Source organism: Emys orbicularis, chromosome 4 (genome assembly GCF_028017835.1).
Source record: "Emys orbicularis isolate rEmyOrb1 chromosome 4, rEmyOrb1.hap1, whole genome shotgun sequence".
Lineage (NCBI taxonomy): Eukaryota > Metazoa > Chordata > Testudines > Emydidae > Emys > Emys orbicularis.
In genome coordinates, this window is record NC_088686.1 from 75,584,475 (window position 1) to 75,603,737 (window position 19,263).

General features: G+C 51.9%; 1 protein-coding gene across 2 annotated transcripts in view; it reads left to right on the plus strand.

Annotated features, from left to right (window-relative positions):
• ARHGAP1 (Rho GTPase activating protein 1) overlaps nucleotides 1–17,644 on the plus strand; it is a 31,522-nt gene extending 13,878 nt beyond the window's left edge. For both annotated transcript variants that reach the window (XM_065402994.1, XM_065402995.1), the window contains exons 4-13: nucleotides 8,318–8,405; nucleotides 8,743–8,874; nucleotides 9,448–9,534; nucleotides 10,236–10,334; nucleotides 11,189–11,296; nucleotides 12,786–12,862; nucleotides 14,332–14,409; nucleotides 15,193–15,321; nucleotides 15,692–15,795; nucleotides 17,052–17,644. In XM_065402994.1, the coding sequence (XP_065259066.1) occupies nucleotides 8,318–8,405; nucleotides 8,743–8,874; nucleotides 9,448–9,534; nucleotides 10,236–10,334; nucleotides 11,189–11,296; nucleotides 12,786–12,862; nucleotides 14,332–14,409; nucleotides 15,193–15,321; nucleotides 15,692–15,795; nucleotides 17,052–17,231 (1,082 nt within the window). In that variant the 3' untranslated portion in view covers nucleotides 17,232–17,644. The remainder of the gene's footprint in view (nucleotides 1–8,317; nucleotides 8,406–8,742; nucleotides 8,875–9,447; nucleotides 9,535–10,235; nucleotides 10,335–11,188; nucleotides 11,297–12,785; nucleotides 12,863–14,331; nucleotides 14,410–15,192; nucleotides 15,322–15,691; nucleotides 15,796–17,051) is intronic.
• Nucleotides 17,645–19,263: the final 1,619 nt, after the last annotated feature.

Genomic DNA, 19,263 nt, shown 5'->3' on the forward strand with positions numbered 1-19,263 from the left:
TGTTTGACTTTTGAACACATCTCCGAGTTCTTGCAACTGCCATTTCAAGGGGATACTAGAGCAAAGGCAGTGATTGTCTGCAGAGCTTGCATTGGAGCTGTGTGTCGCAATGGGTTGTGCTGGTGACAGGTGTGCTCAGCAGGGCCCCTGCGCTGCCTTCCCTCAGTGATAACACTGGTCCTTTCCCCTTTAGTGCAGTGTTTTTTCATTGCTGTTATTTGGACAGGAATCCCTTCCCCTCTGCACTCAGTTGTATTTATCTGCTGGCTTTGGTGACATTCCTTTGAGACATTGACATGGTGCAAAGTGATGAGCTGCCTCTGCAGCAGGGCTGGCTCCAGGCACCAGCGAAGGAAGCAGGTGCTTGGGGTGGCAAATGGAAAGGGGCGGCATGTCCGGGTGTTTGGCGGCAATTCGGCGGCGGGTCCCTCAGTCCCTCTCTGCCTCTTTGAGCTGCCGCAGAAGTGCCGCCGAAGAGGAAGAGAGGGAGCAAAGGGCTCGCTGTTGAATTGCTGCAGAAGAATGAAGCGGCACGATTGAGGTGCCGCCGATCGGCTTTATCTTTTTTTCTTTTTTTGCTTCGCTGCTTGGGGCGGCAAAAAAGCTGGAGCTGGCCCTGCTCTGCAGAATTGATATTTGTGACGTGCCCAGGAAGGCCCGGTTCCTGTGGCATGTGAGGTTGAGAGGATGGGGTGGCTCCTAAGGGTAGCTGTGTTCTTGTCAGCCCCCTAAAACTGGCTTAGTATACATGTTGGAGCCTGCCCTCTGAACAAGAGAGATGGAAATGGGTGGGAGTGGTATGGGATCTTTCAGACATACAGATCCCCATCTAGGAGCTGCTCTTTTTCACTTATTGGTAGGCAATAATATATCATGGAAGCACCTGGAGTATAATAGTCCCCATCCACTGCTTTATAAGTGAGATCTGGCTTATTGCAAAGTAGGCTCTACTAATTATATCGCTCCATATTGTAAGGCACATCCTCCATCCATCTCTAAACCCCCCTCAGTCAGAGGTTTCTGACACTTTGAACAAGATTCACTTCACCCTAGTGTGTAGGGGAGTGCTATTATCTCAGTTTTACATATGGGGAAAGTGAAGTACCTAGCAGGGGAGTGACTCGACTAAGGTTACATGCTGAGTCAGTGAAAGAGCCAGGGAAAGGCGCAGGAGTTCTGACTCCCAGTCCTCTCCTTGAACCACTAGATGACATTGCTTTTCATAAGAACATAGGGGAAGGGGAAGAGAGAGACCCCTGATCTCTGCAGCAGAGCTGCTAAGAGAGAGTGTGTGTGTGTTATGTGTGATTGCCTGTACGGACTCTGGAATTCAGTTCTTAAGATTGTTCCTGTAAAGGGGCTTCAGACATGGCTTGTTGTAACTTTGTTTCTGTTCCTCCAGGGCAGGGTGCACTTGATGAGGCCCAGTCAGGTAGGTAGAGTGACTGGTTCTCATGTAATTGGCATTCGATGCTCTGGATCATGGTACTCCTTTAGCATGATTGTGGCCTGTAGCTGGGTTATCTCAGGGGAGCCCAAACTTTGCCCAGCCTAGGGCTGCATTGGCAACCTGCCAAAAGTGTGAAGGCTGCATATAATGTGCACTAAACCAAGTAAATTACAGCCACCCTCCTCCTCTTTAATGTGGAGGTGCATCCAGCTGGGACTGTCATCTCTGTGCACTGCACCTCCATGTTAGACATGGCAGAACGCTCGGAGCTGAGCTTAGCCTGCAGACTTCATGCTGGGCACCCGTGGGTTCTCAGGTGTTGGCATGAGTTCTGTTCCTCCTCTTGGGTGGTGATGGTTTCTTTGGGCCAGGTTAGCTTGGATCCAGCTTCATCTTATTGTGGCGTATGCTTCAGGCATTCACGCTGAGACTGCTTCCCTCCCTCTCATCCACTGTTGTAATCAGGAAACAGACGTGCTGTGCAGCTGGCACTCCGATTGGCCACTCTTCCATGAAATCCTTGAGGGGCAATTTTTTCTGCTGCCAGCTGCTGGTGGGACATCATGTTACGGTGGTATGTCCTCCACACTAGCCTGACGCTGTGCTAGGGTGGCTCAACATGCTTGCTGAGGAAGGTGATCACATTTGTTAACATTCTCTGGAGTCCATCCCCAAATGTCAGGAGCTTGACTGTTATAATGCCATTGGATTTATCAATGCAGATGAGCTCTGTTCTGGTGCTAGGAATTCTTTCCATTATCTTTGAACTTTCTGCTGGCTGAGCCCTTTGCTCAGGCCCTGGAATTGCTGATAAATGCCACTGTTTTTCACAGAGACAAGATGGGTGAGGTAATATCTTTTATTGGACCACCCCTCTGTTGGTGAAAGAGACAAGCTTTTGAGCTTACAAAGAGCTTTTCAGGTTTGTTTTTTCACAGCTGCCTTAGTGCAATTCTTTCTGTGTGGGTGTTCCCCACGGCCTTATCTCTTCCTGTTCACCAGTCTGCCATGCCCTCAGCATATTCCTTCCATTTTACATTTTTTTACCCTCTCCCTCTGCAATAGTTTAAGTACAAAGAAAGCATTAAATGGGTATGATATATTTGTCCTTCATCCTGGAGTCAACTGGTTCCTAATGGAACCTTGAAAAACTGCATCTTGCCAACTTCAACTCCATCTCCCTAGCTTCCGCAGATACCCTCTCTTGGTTCTCCCCAAAACCCATTAAGGATACAGGCTCTGGGCTCTTCATATGGCTTTATAATTCTGGTAGTGCTCAGGTACCTTGGTGATGGGTGTGGAAGAAATACCTAGATAAAGAGAGACTGGGTGCTAGGACACCTAGTAACTATGCCTGAAAATTGTAGGATTTGCTTCCTGTCTTCATGAAATGCTCAATCTGCTTCGGCATTGAAGTGAAACTAAAATATGTCAGTGATATCTGACCCCTGCCCAGCTGTGTCACCAACTTGCCCCGAGCCTGAAATTACATTAAATAGAGTAGTTTGTTGCTGGCTTCTTCTCCAATAAAGGTACCAGCATGCAGTGCTTCAGGTTGATCAGGCAGTCTTGCATTCTGGACCTGTAGTCTCTGTGACCCTCAAGTGTGGCTGAGGGCCAGATATTTGAGCTCTGCTACTTCGTATACTTGTCCCTGAATGTTGTATCTTTGAAGTATTTTGTAACATTGGCTTTTTGGTGGCAGACCCTGTCTAACTGCATTCTGATGATATTTAAGTACTAGGATATTTCCCACTTGAGATTTGCATAGAAATTGGATACCCAGCTGATTGTTCATACAGAGATTAAGAGTAATCAGGGTTCCTGAACTGGTTCTAGTTAACTGTCCTAATCATGCAATAGACTCAAATCAGGGCATAGATCTCAAGTAGTCTGGGCAATGTTTCCCCAGGTGAAACACGCCTGGAAATGTTTAGGGAGTTTTGCAGACAGTTAAGCAAATAGTTCCCTTAATGGGTTTATGGTTCCATTTAACGCAGAGTGGTCTTATTAGGACTATATTATAGCTCTGATACACCTTGTGCTTCAGACACAGCCAGCACATCTCAGGCTGTGATCTCAAACATTTGAATGGCAGCTCTCTAAGAAAAAGCAAGGTATTGGCTTGACAATTTAGAAGGTGTCATAATTCTAGTTGCCCCAGTGCCCCAGTATGGTATTTGGAAGTGTATTGTGCTGCTGGAGGCTGCCCTATGGATGAGGGAGAAAACTGAGGTGCTGACCACTTGGTCCTTAAAAACACCATGTACTTTTCAGGGTGTTTGCCTTGGGTCCTGCTCTAATTCTAGTTTGAGTAGTTATGTTGGGTCTCCCTAAATTCACACTAGTTTCAATCCTCAAGAGTGTTGAAAAATTAGAGAGGGCTCAGAGAAGAGCCACGAGAATGATTAAAGGATTAGAAAACCTGCCTTACAGTGATAGACTCAAGAAGCTCAATCTACTTAGCTTCAAAAAGAAAACATTAAGGGGTGATTTGATTAGTCTGTAAGTATCTACCTGGGGAACAAATATTTAATAGTGGGCTTTTCAATCTAGCAGAGAAGGTATAACACGATACAGTGGCTGGAAGCTGAAGCTAGACAAATTCAGACTGGAAATAATGTATACATTGGGTAATTAATTAACCAGTGGAACAATTTACCAAGGGTCGTGGCGCTTCTTCATCACTGGCAATTTTGAAATCAAGATTAGATGTCTTTCTAAAAGCTCTGCTCTGGAAATTATTTTGGGGAAATTCTATGGCTTGAGTTATACCGGAGGTCACAATGATCACAGTGGTCCCTTCTGGCCTTGGAATCTATGAAATGAATATAGTACTATTCTTTGCATACCATTGTGCATTGTTGCTATGTTCCATGCCAAAGGTAGCTGCACTTCAGTGTTGGATGAAGTGATTCCTTGTGTGTCTGGACATCTACGTGCGATGTTTGTTGTATGCTTTAGACTCTGGGTGCTGTATAATCACTTATTGCTGGTTGTTTGCTAATTGAGTTATTGCTGAACATACCCCATTTGGGAGAGGAGGGGAACAAACAAACAGTGGCGTCATTAGTTCAAGGTCCGTGGTTGTGATTAGTGGAAGCAATAGCTGTTTGCACTGCAAATAAGTGGCTAAAATTTAGAGACTTAGAAATAAGATTAACCTTGCATTTTCAAAACCAAACAGTACAAGGAATGGAACATCTGTCCGAGATCAAACATGATCTGCTCTTTCCAAGGCAGAGAGGCCACCTGGAGGCAGTTTCCTCAGCTAGCCAAAAGCTTGTAGAATTGGCAGCAGTTGCTCATTTATAAATTGGAACCATTGATGATTCAAAGCCCCCTGAATGCTTGGGAGCTGGCTTTGCCTTGGCTGGAAAGACCAGTCTGTTCTGAGAGGGCAATGGGATTTGAAGCAGTTTGTTTCAGGTGATTTATAAGTTAGCTGACTGAGCTCAGTACAGGGAAGCTAAGGAGAAGCCTTGGCACTGGTGGTATGTTGGTCTCAGTATAGTTCTCCAACTGCCTTCCCTAATGCCCTTACATAATGTACTATCCTGATTTGGAAGGCAAATCTAGCCATGTTTCTGGAGCTCTCTGAGGGATTAGATGCCCCTTTCTGTTTACTTTCTTCTGGCAAGTATCCAAGAGAATTTGCCTTCTTCTCTAAGGCTGGTCCAAGGACTGTACCTTGGTCCTGGATCCATAGATTCTAAGGCCGGAAGGGACTATTGTGATCATCTCGTGTGACCTCCTGTATAACACAGGCTGCAGATCTGACAGCACCAGGCATTTTCACCAGGACTCTGTACCGATCGTGGTTACAGGCACTGCCTTCTGGGCCTTAAGCGTTGTCTTTCATGTTGCTCCAGTGGCAGGTGTTTTGGTACTGTAGTTTGATTTGCCCTTAAGAGCTATGTGCTTCAGCTGGTCCATGTCTAATGATTTGCCAGGCTCAGAAATCTCAAGGATCTCAGCGCAGAACTCTGCTGTGGATATTGCATCAGTGCAGAGCATTCACAACAAAGGCATGAACTTGGCCATGCTTGGGCTCCACTCCTGACTCTTGTTGCACAAACTAGCCTTGCCTGAAAGGCAGTTAAATGTGGACCATGCGGCTATTAATCTGGAGGGGTGGCCTGGAGAGAATGCAGTTCCCAACATACAGCGCCTTTCCACACTGCGTACTGGGACCTGGAGTCTCTCTGTATTCTTATCTGAGCCCTCATCATCACAATGCCTGAGAGCATCACAAACATAAACAGATTCATATTGCCAATACCCTGTGAAGTCAGGAAATATCCCACTGTACAGATGAGGAACTGAGGCACATAGAGGCTGAATGACCGGTCCACACTGGGAAGCTGTAATAGTGCCTTATCCACAAGCCCATGACTTTGCAGGCTACACTTCCATTTTCAATATAAAGGCAGCTGCAATGTACCCATTTATGCACAGTGGGTGTATGGCAAGCTGTCTAGAAGCTTCTTGGTTAGACAGAGTTTGGGCATCCATGGGGTAATCTGTTTGATGTTGGTCTTGTGGCCTGGCTGTGGCTGTGTACAGTTGTTCCCAATGGTCTCTGCATCACCCTCTCCAGGTCTTGTGTATCTGCTGGGTACCATGTCCTCTCTCAGTGCCTTCTACCCCAGCATGTCACTGTTGTGTTCATGTGATGGTTGATCATCCCCTCCTGGCCTGTACCCAGAGCTGTCCCCTAGTGCCTCAGTTGTCTCCCTAACTTTTGTACAGGGACCAGTTTGTTTATATTGGTGAACTCCACATTCTCTTGTATTGTCTGGTGAGTTACAATACAATATCAGTGGAAAGGGAAAATGAGAGTGAGAGACTGGAGAGGAAATCCGATCTCACCGCCGGGACTGCGTGGATGGGGTTGAGGACTGCTGGCCCCTGAGAGGTAATGCTTTCTTGGGTGTTGTGGCCACAGCTCACACATATGCGGACCTGCGGCTGCTCTTGGTATCAACAAGCACTTTCCTCAGCGCAGGCAGGCATTATTTCTGCAAACTTTGGAATTGGCCCTTGTTTGTTAGACATGATAACCTGCTTTGCTCTCTTTTGACTAAAGATCTCAGTTGCTGGGCGTTGATTGTAATAAAGGGGCAGTTGGGGTCCAAGATCCCAGTGCAGGGTTGTGAAGAGAAGTGGCTGCATGCCCTGTGGGAGGTGAGTTTAAATGGGAAACCGGAGAAGTGAGGGGACTCAGTGGTTGTGAATGATACCGGGCAACTCTACAGTTTGAAATGGGGAAAAGTTTCTGCTTCTTCTCTATGCGGCAGCCTTTGTGGCATTGTTGGTGCTACTTAGAACAGTCTGTATTCCCCCTTCTCTCACTGGGCAGGGACACGCTGCATTGGCTCACCAGGAAACTGAGGCTCTCAGGACAAGGTTTGGTCTTCATTGTCCTCTAGGGAAGCTGTTCCCACCCCTTCTTGGGATTTGAAAATAAGTCACCCTGATGGAAATGGATGAGGGCTCCTTCATGCAGGTGATATATCTGTGCATGCTGCACTGAAGCTCTGTGTACCCACATGCTTAGTGAATCAGTACAAAGGAGAAAAGCTCAAGATCAGATAGAGTGCAGTTCCCTCTATCCCCTCACTCAAACTCTCTCCTCATCTCCCTACTAGAGCTTCATTCATGGGGCCACATTCTCTGTTGGCAGAAGTCCGCTGAAGTCATAAGAATTATGTCAGGTGAGAATTTGGCCCATGGTCTGTGAAACCACAGGAGAGGATCAGGGACCATTTTCCTAGGGTGGAGTTCTTCTGGTGTGATGAGAGCTGTTCTTTGCTGGGCTTTGAGTTGGGTAGGGTTATCCCCATGCTAAGTTTGGTAGGATCACACTGGATTTGCCAGGTGATCTCTCCAGAACAGTTTTAGGGAATGTCTACTCAGCAACTAGACACCCATGGCTGGCCCATGCCAGCCGACTCGGGCTGGGACTGTTTCATTGCTGTGTAGATATCTGGGCTTGGGCTGGAGCCCAGGCTCTAGGACTCTGCAAGATGAGAGGGTTATGGGCCAGCCGTGGGCTTTTCTTTGTTGTGTAGACATACCTTTAGGTTGCATCAGGTGATGAAGCCAGTAAACAAGATTGTTCTGCAAAACACTTCAGAGGCTAGTGGTACGAATTCCTACTTCTCCAGGATAGGCTCCGGGGAGGAGTGGGGCGGGACCACCTGGTGGAGCCTGCCCCTCATCCCCTGGCTCTGCTCTGCTCCATCATGCCCAGAGCCAGCCTGTCCTTTATGCAGCTTTACCCTCTGCCTTAGGGTGTGGTCTGATTTCAGTGTGCGTGCTGGAGAAAATTTCAGTTGAAGCAAGAGCAAATATGCCAGGAGAGAAGCACATAGCCTGGACCCGTGCTCTGAAGCCTCTCTGTTTGCGAGGGGAAGGTCTCCCCTCCACCAAGGGTACTCACCTCTCTGTAGCAATGCACACAGCCACAGTGCCGCGAGTGCCCAACTCTGGGCAGTCTCTGTTTCAGTGTCTCTATCTGAGGCCACTGTGTGTGGAACAGTTCCTGCATGCCTCAGGACATCCGAGTCCCACATCCTGCCCTTTCCTGCTGGCTGTGTGGCATATACTCCTCACTGGCTCCAGACGTCTTTCACATTACTTGCCCTTGGGGCCCTGGGTGCTCTCAGATCAGTGTCTTCCCCTATCTATGGACCAGGTGGGCTCTGCTAAGGCAGAGTCAGGCAAGCTGTGTTGGTTGCTGTGAAATCCCAGGCTTCTGCCCTGTGGTGGAGGGACAGGAACTCCTGCTCCATTGCACATGTGCTGCTGGGAGCCCAGTGTTGTCCCTGAATCTCCCTGTGATCTCTGGCATTTCATTCCCAGGTGATGACAAGTATGGACGGAAAGTCATTTTGTTCAGTGCCTGCCGGATGCCGCCCAGCCATCAACTTGACCATGTGAAACTGCTGCAGTGAGTACTGCCTTGGGGGCCCACTGCTCCTGTGACAGCCTGGATCTGAGACAGTCCCTGAGCTTTGAGTCTTAGGGGGCAGATCTACAGACAGCAGCTGCTTTGGCTGGATATGTGCACTCTGTTACAATCTCCAGCTAGATGGGGACTGCACCCCACACATTCAGCCAACCCCCAGCCAGAAATTGCCCTCCTGTATGCTCCTCTCCCAGGGCACAAGTGCCTCCGTTTCTGCAGTGTGGCAGAATTTTCCTTATGCCAACTGTGGCCAGTAGAGAGCAAGCTTATATACATGCCAATGCATGCTGCGAGCTCAGAAGTTCCTGTGTCTTCCCAGGTATCTTAAGTTCACACTGGACCAGTATGTGGAGAGTGACTACACATTGGTGTATCTGCACCATGGCCTCACCAGTGAGAACAAGCCGTCCCTGAGCTGGCTGCGGGATGCCTACCGGGAATTTGACCGCAAGTGAGTAGGTGTGGCCAATGGGAAAGGACTCCTGAGTTCTCTACCACAGTCTGACTCCCTGTGTGATCCTCTTTGGAGCTAAACATGTCCTAGGCAAGTCCTTTCCCCATCTGTAACCTGGGGATCATGATCCCTCCCACATCTCTACCTGCTGGGAGGTGGTGGGGATGAACTGATGTTTGTCAAATGCTATGAAGATAGGAAGTTCTATAGACAGAGTGAGGGGTACAGACCGCTCTTGCGGGAAGTTCTCTGGGTCAGTAGGGGGCTAGCAAAGGCAAGAGTCAGCGCAATTGTCCAGGCCACGTGGCAGCTTGTCCCGTCATGGGGCAGTGCCTCATCAGTGGAGTCGTGGGGTGGCAAAGAGCAGGGGTTGAGGTTGCTGGGTGGCTCAGGGCTAGGAAATGAGGGGAATGGGGTTAACACAGGGGGCCCCAAAAAGGGGCACAGTGCGCTGAGGGTGTGGAGGGAGGGACTTAGAGCACCAGGGAGCCATTTGCAGGCTTGAGCTCATTGAGCTGCCCAGCTCCCCAGCCCAGGCAGAGCTCTCCCTCACTCGGCTTCCTTTGGCAGGTACAAGAAGAACATCAAAGCGCTGTACATCGTGCACCCAACAATGTTCATCAAGACTCTGCTGATTCTCTTCAAGCCTCTGATCAGGTAGGGGGCAGCGGAGACTGGCTCAAGCTCCCTGGGTGCAGGGGGATGTGCAGCATTCCTCAGCAGGCCAGGAGGGGAGCACAGGCTCCTAGCTCCTCCTGTGCCTGCGCTGGTGACTCCTCCTGCATTAACCTCTCGGGGGATCTGCCTCCCATTATTCCTGAAAGATCCAGACAAAACGAGCCCCTCTACTGGGGCCTGGGGAGCTCAGCCCCTGCAAAGGCACATGTCCCAGGCGTTAGCACCAGGACAGAAGGGGAGGAGGAGAATGAAACCCAGAGGGGCACTATGTTCAGTGTGTCACCAGTGAAACCGCAGCTCCATGGGCCACAATTGAGAAGAGGAGCGGTCTCCGGCCTGCTGCAGAGCCCAGGGAGGGGCAGTGCTGTGCTGTACAGAGCCCATCTTTGCCAGGCTTTGAGCCAGGCTGTGGAGGAGCCTTAGCATTGCCTCACTGAATATGTGAGTTGAGAGAGAGCTGCATTGTGTGGTACCCCTACTGCTGAACCTGTCCTGCCTCCAGCACTGCCAAGGCCCCTCAATTCTGCCCCGCAGGCCCCATGATCTTCCAGTGCTTGGACCCCCAGACAGCTCTGCTAACGCCCCCTCACTCGTGCTGCTCCTGCCCTGGACTCCCCCCAGCTCTGCTGATGTTAGTCACTCCGGATCCCTCATGGAGCTGCTTGTCCTCTGTTTTGCAGTTTCAAGTTTGGACGGAAGATTTTTTATGCAAACTTCCTGAGTGAGCTGGAGGAGCATGTGAAGCTGGAGCAGCTGGGGATCCCAAGCCAGGTGCTAAAGTGAGAGCATGCGGCCTGCCTACCCACTTACCTACAGCTCCGTGAGAGGAGGGAAGATGCGGGGTGGGGAGACAGTGGCAAGGGGGAAGGAAGCAATGGGGAGGGGCCTTGTTTTGCTCCCAAGTGATGGTTCATCCAAGGTAGCAGCGCCAGGATGCCTCAGAGAGGGGGCTCTTCCTAGCACCCCTTCCTGCCTGTCTCCAGCATCAGTGCCTGGCTCAGGCCCCTTTGCTGCCTCTGTCTCTTCCGCCTCTTGGTCTCCTCTCAGGCAAGTGACTTTGCCCCTGGGCATCTCTCTGCTGTCCCTCCTTGTCTGCTGCTGCCTGTGCAGCCACTTTGCTCAATAGCTCAGTGGGGCCTTCTCGCTTCAGCTTTCCGCTGTGGCCTCTCAAAGGTGCTTCAACTGCACCTCCAGCCTGTTCGGATCCCTGTGGCTTTATCTCTCTCCTACACACATGCACGCGCACACCACACCCCATCACCCCTCGTCTTCCAACAAACTTGCCCTGACTTCCTAGCTGCACGGTCCTTCGCCCTGTCTTTTCTCTATCCATCCCAGCAAGCTCCTCTCTTTGTACAGATTCTCCCCCCCCCCCCCTCCCCCCCGGCTCTCTCTTTTCTGCTGGAGGCTGAGCCCTTTGGTCTTGCTGCCCCAGCACTCCTGAGCTGCCTGTCCTTGGGGTCAGCAAGTACTAGGCTAGAGCTGTCTTTGGGGCAGTTCCCAGTGGATCAGCAGGGGCTGGGTTGGTTGCGTCCACAAGGCAGTGGAGTAGGTGCCAGGTGTGAGATGGCAGGCACTGGTTGGTGGTCTCTGTGTGAGTTGGTTCCCTACCAATCTGTCTCTCTCACTGCAGATATGACGAGTACCTGAAATCACTGCAGAAACCCTCTCAAGTGCCCCAGAAGCTGACCCCCCCACGCCCACCCCTGCCAAACCAGCAGTTTGGGGTCTCTCTGCAGCAGTGAGTATCTCGGAGTTGCGTTGCTTTGGCTGCTGGGCCAGCTAATGCCAGGGACCTGTGTATAATGCAATAGTGCAGCTGCAGAAATGGCCTCAAAATTGCCCATTTCTTGAAATTGCTGCAGAATCTGAGTTGTCATTTAGAAAAACTCAGTTCTCTAGCCCAGATCCTGAGCTACTCTCTGCCCACCTCAAAATCTGGCCTGCCTGATTTCTGGGCTGGTTCTTGGTGTAAACTAGAGGCGCTTCAGGGCTTCTCTAACATGCTGACAGCTAACAACCCCCAAGGGGTTGTTTCAGTAACTGAGGATTCACTAGGGTGCCAGGACACCCCAGCTACACGCCTGTGTGCGTGGGGCTAGGAGTGGGAAGGGCTGGAGTACAAGCCATGATGGCACTTCTGTGCTATATGAGGATTCCTGGAGTTGGAGGATTCCTCAAGGGGCCAGCTGAAACGGCATTAGGCCTGTGTTGTTTTGCTGGAGCAGGGCAGAGGATCTGACCTTCAACTTTTTCCATAGCTTCGATGCTGTTTTAATAGAGGGATTCTCAGAGACATATCCCCTCCCATTCACCCTTGCCTCTGCTTCCCCACCCTTTCCTGGTCACATCACATCCCTGAGGTAGCTTCAGAATTACTGACATGGGAAAGTGACATCAGGAAAGTATTTTTTAATGTATTTTTAGCTTTTAATGTAATTTGGCCACTGGAAATGAGGGGGAACCAGCTCCATGTGCTCTGGCAGTTCTTCCTGAGGCAGTTTGGGAAGCGATTTTCTAGCCCTTCTGGCTGCAGTGAAAGCCTTCCAAACGGGAGCTCAGTGTAACCAGCGCAGTGACTGCTGGCTGAGCTTGCAGGCATCCTGAACCGATCTCTCTCAGAGAGGTGACTTGGCCCATTCTTTGCAATGGGGGGTTGACTCTGAAGCCAAATGATGGTGATGTACATGTCAACGTTCGATATTACATTACTGATCATCTTAACGGAACCAGCCGGCATTTGTCATTGCGGGATGTAATGGCAGATGTTAGAGAGTAATACACAGCAGCTAGCTGCTGTCTAGGTGGATTCCTGTACTTCCCTCCCCTACATTTAAACTCTCCCCCGTCCTTGCCTAAAGCGGAGAAAGAAAAAGGAGTTGCATCCCACAGAGCCACCTCAATTGTTTCCTGGCCTCTTCCCAGCAACCAAAGCCTCCAGCTTGGGCCCCTGACGCTGGCTGTAATGCAGTCACTGCTCCTCAACACAGACCAGCAGTAGGAGGCAGCATAACATATGTGTATTGTAGTATCAAAAACCTGAGATGCTGCCCTGGTTGGACTGGGCTGGGGAGAGGGAGGGGGAGCAGGCTGAGGGACAGAGAGTGGGACAGGATTGGATGGGGAGAGGGATCCTGCAGAGGTCCCTGCTATGTACATATGTCAGATGTGATGAGTTGCATGTGGGGGAGAGGTAACTGGCATCCTCTAACCTTCTGTTCTCCCCACAGCCTAAGGGAGAAGAGCTCTGATCAGGCCCCAGTCCCGCTGGTGGTCAGGGAAACCATTGCCTATCTGCGGGAGCATGGTGAGTGCATAAATGAAACCCTCAACCCAACCCAGTACCATGCAGGTGCCTTCTCCTCCCCTTCCTAATGCCAATCAGATCTTTATGAAACAGAAGGAAAATGACCGTAGAACAATTTGGAGCCCAAATACGAGTGATTGAGCCAAGAAGAGAGATCCTGCCATGCCCTTCTTCCTGCACAGTGTCTGGGTGTGAAGTTCCCCTCTGGTGTTATCTGGACTGATGATCTGCTAGGTCACTCCAATCCTTGACTCTGGGAGCCAGCCTTACCATGCTGTGCTGTGAGAACCCTCACTCCTGGGCTGTTCACGCACAGTCTCTGGCATGTAAGCTGTTCTTTGGATTGTGCAGCCGACTGACACTAGCCAATATCTCCGGTCCCAGACACAACCCTAGGAACCTCCGTCTTGCAGTGTCCAGTTATGCCCGCTGGACGCTGCAAGCTTATATGAGTTCATCAATTTAACAAAGAAATTGATATGTATCAGGCTTGTTATCCCAAGAGGAGCCTCTGACACACTTCAAACCAAACGCACTGCTTCCGGCAGAATAAACAAACAGATTTATTAACTATAAAGATAGATTTTAAGTCAAAACATAAGTCAGATTTGGTCAAATGAAATAAAAGCAAAACGCATTATAAGCTGATCTTAACACTTTCAGTGCCCTTATAAACTTAGATGCTTCTCACCACAGGCTGGCTGGTTGCTCTTTGGCCAGGCTCTCCCCTTTGATCAGCGCTTCAGTCGCTTGTGTGGTGTCTGTAGATGTAGGTGGAAGAGAGAGAGAGCATGGCAAATGTCTCTCCCTTTTATCATGTCCTTTCTTCCCTCTTGGCATTACCCCCCACCCCTTCCAAGTCAGGTGAGCGTTACCTCGTCACAGTTCCAAACTCACCAAAGGAAGGGGGGTGACTCCCTTGACAGTCTAACAGATTCTTTTGTTGCTGCCTAGGCCAGTGTCCGTTGTTCCTGTGAGGCTGGGCTGGGTTTGTCCCATCCATGCCCTGATGAGGTGTGAAAACTGCCTCTCTGCTCTTGGAGAGTTTTTGCCTGGGCTTGCTTTAAGCCATGAGGATTCATTTTCAGCCTCATAACTATATATATATGAAATTATAACCTATAACATTACTGTAACAATTATTATAACATCACTATAACAACTGTGCTCAGTGCATCATGAGCCTTCCTAAGACACCCGACATGACAAACTTTGCATTGGATACCACACAGTCGTTTTACAAGGATGAACATGGGGGTGCTGGGTGTTCCCCCAAGGTACAGACCGTCACACTGGGCATGGGCAGTGCTCTCTCCACAGCTGTGTGCAGAGGTTTCCTGTGCACATGGGAGAAGCTGGTGCTTTGACAGTCTTGCTGTGTGCTGTGGCTGGCTGGGAAGGGTCGGAGAGCTCCGGTGTGTGACAGGCCTGGTCTGAGCTCTCCCTTTCCTTCTGCTCTCTCTCCCCAGCTCTGACCAAAGAGGGGATTTTCCGGAGATCAGCTTCCACACAGATTGTCAAAGAGGTCCAACAAAAATACAACATGGGTAAGTGTCCCTCCTCGGAAGAACCTTGCATCATGACCCCTCCACTTCCCCCAACTCCCACCTCCAAGTTAGAGTTCTCTGATCCTCACCCGTCCTGACGCTCAGCCTCTGCTCCTTTGCACTGTTTCTGTTCTGGGGCTCTGCTCTCATGAAGCTTCTGGCTCTGCACCCAGTGCTGGGGAATATGAGCTCCATCGAGCACTACACAGGAGTGTGTGGACAAGTACCTCTTTGGATCTAGGCTGGGATCCAACCAACTCATTCCACTGTCATCTGAAAGCCTGTTTGAACGCTGCTCTCTGTCCTGCTGGCCAAGGGGGACTGAACTTTGTCCGTAATCTGCCAGAGGAATTGTATTTGAGCAGTGCAAAGCGCGCACCCCCATCCCTGTTTCAGGAGAGGCTCCCTGAGGAGATTCCCCACCTGCTTCCTGAGGAGCCGCTTCTGTTTCCCAGGGCTGGGCATGCTACCTTCCCATTGCTGCCCTGTAGAGTGAGACCAAGACCAGAAAAGACCCCTGTTTGGGGTGATGAGCCTTGGGGACATTGGGCTGGAATTGGCAGAGCTGTTGCTTCTGTCTTCTGGGCAAGTAAGTTACCTGCATCTCAAGTGAGTCTGGCCCCATGCTCGTCCCCAGGGAGCTTCTGCTTCAGAGCTGGGCTTTGACACCATGCTCTGCTCTGTTGGTCTGGAGGGAGTCCAGCCCCTTGCCCCTCTCCCTTATGGAGTGTGCTCCTGCTCTGATAGATGGGCTTTGAGCCTGTGCCTGCTCTCTGTCCTCAGGGATACAGGTGGATTTCCAGCAATATGAGGACATTCACCTCGCTGCCGTGATCCTCAAGACGTTCCTGCGGGAGCTGCCAGAGCCCCTGCTCACCTTTAGCCTCTACAACCACGTTGTCAGCTTCCAGAGTGAGTTGGGGGCAAGAGGGCGCAGGCAACCAAAGTCTGAACTCCCTGATGGCAGGGATCTCCTCCAGGCTACCCCAGACACACAGCTACGCCCCCTGATCCCAGGCTGTGGCTCTGGTGCCTTTCCAAGTAATCCGGGCAGCATGGATGAGCCCCCATTGCCAAGGGAGTCTGCATGGGATGGGGAGGAGAGGGAGTCCTGCTTGGGGTACCCGTGCATTGTGAGCTGGGCTCCTATCAGAGGAGCCTCCCAATGTGAGTCAGGGTTGCCCTATTGCCTGGTGGGAGCTGGAGGTTCCCCCCCTTCATTGCCTGGTGGGAGCTAGGGTCTTACTCACTTACTTACATGCCCCGTGTGTTTCCCTTTCAGACGTGGAGGAGTCGAATCGCGTGGACGTTGTTCGCAAAACCCTCCAGACCCTGCCCGAGGAAAACTACCAAGTGCTCTGTTTCCTGATGGCCTTCCTGGCAGAGGTTTGCTGCTCCACTTGGCTCTGAGGGGGGTCTCCTCTTAGCTGACTACACCTGGGCCCAGCTCCGTTACTGCCCATTCCCTCCCTCCCCAACACACACGCTGCCCAGTTGAGAGGGAGCGCGGCTTGGGCCAGGAAACCACCCTTCTTTATCCCTCCATCCCCCTTCCCCAAGGGTTGGAACCGGCTCTGACTCGTCAGGCTCAGGTAGTTCCTCCCATTGGGGCGGGGGGCAGAGGGCAGGACGGCAGCTGAGACAGGGTGAAACTCCCATTAGTGTCGGTAAAGACCAAGAAACAGGTGTGCGGTGAGAACGGGATAGAAAATGAGCTCCAGATCCTGCCCTATTGGACTTGCAGGGAGCTTCCCACTGCTATGGAACTGCTCTACTGAGCCAAGTCTATCCCCAGCAAAAGGGTCAGAGACACTCAGCCCCCGAATGCTTTGGGCATGTTGGATGACAGCACTCCCAGGTCAAGGTGTCTCTGTGTTGCCTGGAGGATGAGATGCCAGCTGGTGCAGAATGTGGCAGGGTGTCACTTGCCATCTCAAAAGCCCTGCAGGTGTTGGGCCCTATATATCACCCAAGCCGTCCCTCCCTGACTGTTCCTGGGGGCCAGGGCGGGACCCTGGACTCTATTCCCTGCCTTCCCCACCCCTTCCAGGCCTATCCGTCCCCTCCAGCTTTTCCAGGGTAGGGGAGGGTTGGGGTAATTTAGGGTCACGTCCACATTAATTTAGCTGATTATTTGTCGTGGGCTGGGAAATTGTTGAAGGGTGTTAGGTGCAAACTGAACAGCAGAGGGTGGTTAGAGCATAGGCCTGGGCTCATGGCTGCTGGAATCCTTCTCCTGCTCTGCCTTTGTCATCGTCTGTATTGCAGCGCCTCCTAGAGAGCCAGGCTCAGGGCCCAGCAAGAGACAAGATAAACAGTGTGAGAAAGGAAGGACTGTCATCCCTATTCACTGGTGGGGAACGGACACACAGAGACCAAGTGACTTGCCCAGGGTCCCACAGGGAGTCTGTGACGGAGCTGGGAATTTGAACCCAGGTCCTCTGAGGCCCAGTCAAGTGTCTTCATTGCAAGCCTGCCTCTCCGTCCCGGGGGCCCTGTACTGCTTCATGTGCCTCAATTTCCCCCTCTAGGCTAGGCGCCTGAGCCCCCACCGTGCGGTTGTGAGGCACCAGGGAGGGCAGAGTGCTGATGCTGTTGTCGCTGCTCTGAGTCATTAGGGGTCCTCTCTCCCTCCCATGCAGGTCTCCGCTCACAGCGACGTAAACAAGATGACGAACACCAACCTGGCCGTGGTTTTCGGCCCAAACCTGCTGTGGGATAAGGATGTAGCCATCACCCTCAAGGCCATCAACCCCATCAACACCTTTACCAAGTTCCTGCTGGACCACCAGGGGGAGCTGTTCCAGGACATGGAGGCCTGAGCCGGGGCCCGTCCACACTAGCACACTGTGCCCACCTTCCCCCTCCCTCTTCCTACCTTGTCGTGGAGCCGTGGCCAGGAGCCTCCAGCATAGAGGGTCCATTGGAGCTGCAGGCGCTGAGCTGAGTGAGGGCTGTGGAGATGGTGTGGGAGTGAGTGAGCAGGCAACCATTTGCCAGAGGTTGGGGAGAGGAGCTGGTCTCCCCATTCCTGGGAGCGGAGTCTTGTCCCCATGGCCATTCTGTGCAGTTCATCCCTGGCCATGCTGCTCTACTGGGGGCCGTTCCCTCCTTCCTTCCCCTCACGGGCTTCTTTCTGCCCTCCTCTCCTCCCCCCAGCAGCCCCTCTTCTGTGCAACGCCCCAAGATCCCAGCTCATTCCTCCTGCCTGCATCACCTGGGCAGGACTTGGCTCGAGTTGTGTGGCAGGAGGCTCCCTGTGCCAGCCCCTCCTCTCAGGAGCTGAGTGCAGTGTCCTGGCTCCCTGCCCCCACCCAGAGCAGATCAGGTAAGCCTTGTGCTTCAGGTGATGGTGAGGACAGCACCAGCTGCTCCTGGGCTAACACCAACCCTGCCCTTGGCTCGCAGCAGGTGTGTGAAGGAGAAACTAACTCTCCGGGGGCTGGGCCACTGGGCCCTGCCAGAGACTCTGTGACTGAGGGGAGTTGGCTTAGCCCGCCCCTTGCTGACACTACTACCCCGGGGAGCTAGTAATGCCTCTCCATGGGGCGCTAGCACCCACTGCAGGTGCTGTTCACCTTCACTAACAGGGCTGTGGTGGGCATGGGGTGTGTGGCGTGTGGTAGCCCATGACTACTCAGTTCTGGCTCTAATGGTCCCCTTGACTTTGTCCTCGGCTCTTGGTGGGAGGGTTTCACTCCAGACACGGCCTCAGTGGGCATGCGCTGCCTGGGGATGTGGGGTCCCCTTTGTAATGCTCTGTGATCAGTGAGCTTGTTGGAATCATCCAGGGGACAAGTGCCCTGGAGGCACTTGACTCTCCACTGCCAAACCCCATAATTGACACTTCCCTTCCTCATGGCTGCAGCACAGGGACACTCCTGGGTGCCCTGTTTGTCTGCTGGCCAGCCCCTGACCCCGTCTGGTGAGTGGAATTTTTTCCAGCAAAAATGTAAGTCAGAATGTGGCCCAAAGGGAAGGGCCTGTGCACTGAGGCCAAATGTTAGCCAGTGTGCGAGGCCTGGATCGCAGGAACCTGCCCAGGTGCTGAGCTCTCGTGCCAAAGCCGCTAGGGCAGAACTGTGCCATGCAGCATGCCCCTAGCCTTTCAGGGGAGCTGCTTTGATGCACCCCTTATGAGCTAGGCGGGTAGGGAGGGAGCTGGCTCTCTACAGGCCAGGCTCAGGAACAGAGCAGGCCAGATCCCCTCCTGAGGCAGTTGCACTGCAGTCACTGCCTCAGGGTTGATTTTAGTGTGGGGGGATCCCCTCTGCCACATGCTAAAGTAACAGGGAGCTAGCGTTTCCTGCCTTGGCCTGTGAGAGAGGAGCTTCCACACTGGAGCGAGACTCTCTGTTTCTAGCCTCACTCCCCAAGACCCATAATTCTTGTGCCCTGCTCCCCCAGGCCAGTCCTGGTCCCAGCCCCACCAGAGCAGTGGGGAAACATTGGGACCAAGCAGAGCTCGTTTTATAAAGTGGCAGTTGATCTGCTTTTAATAGGATTTTAACCTGCCCTAGAAACTGACCAAAGGCTGATACCCTGATTTAAAAATATGACAAACTGCTGATGAGCATCAACAACAGGAATGGGGTCTCCTCTGCGAGGCCCAGGAGCGGGGGCCCAGGATTGGCAAGAACTCTGTCAGTCCTGCAGTGCAGCCCAGGCCCAGCTCGGCAGCTCTAGCTATTGCCGAGTGATTGACTGCTCTTGGGGTGACCCACAAAAGGGTGAGATGGGCAAGTGGAGGAGCAGAGAATTCTGAGGAGGGCTGGAGAACAGGCTGTGCACAGCTTGGAGCCTCCCATCCCACCCCGGCTACTGAGTGAATCTCTCTCTGAGAGGTTGAAGGGC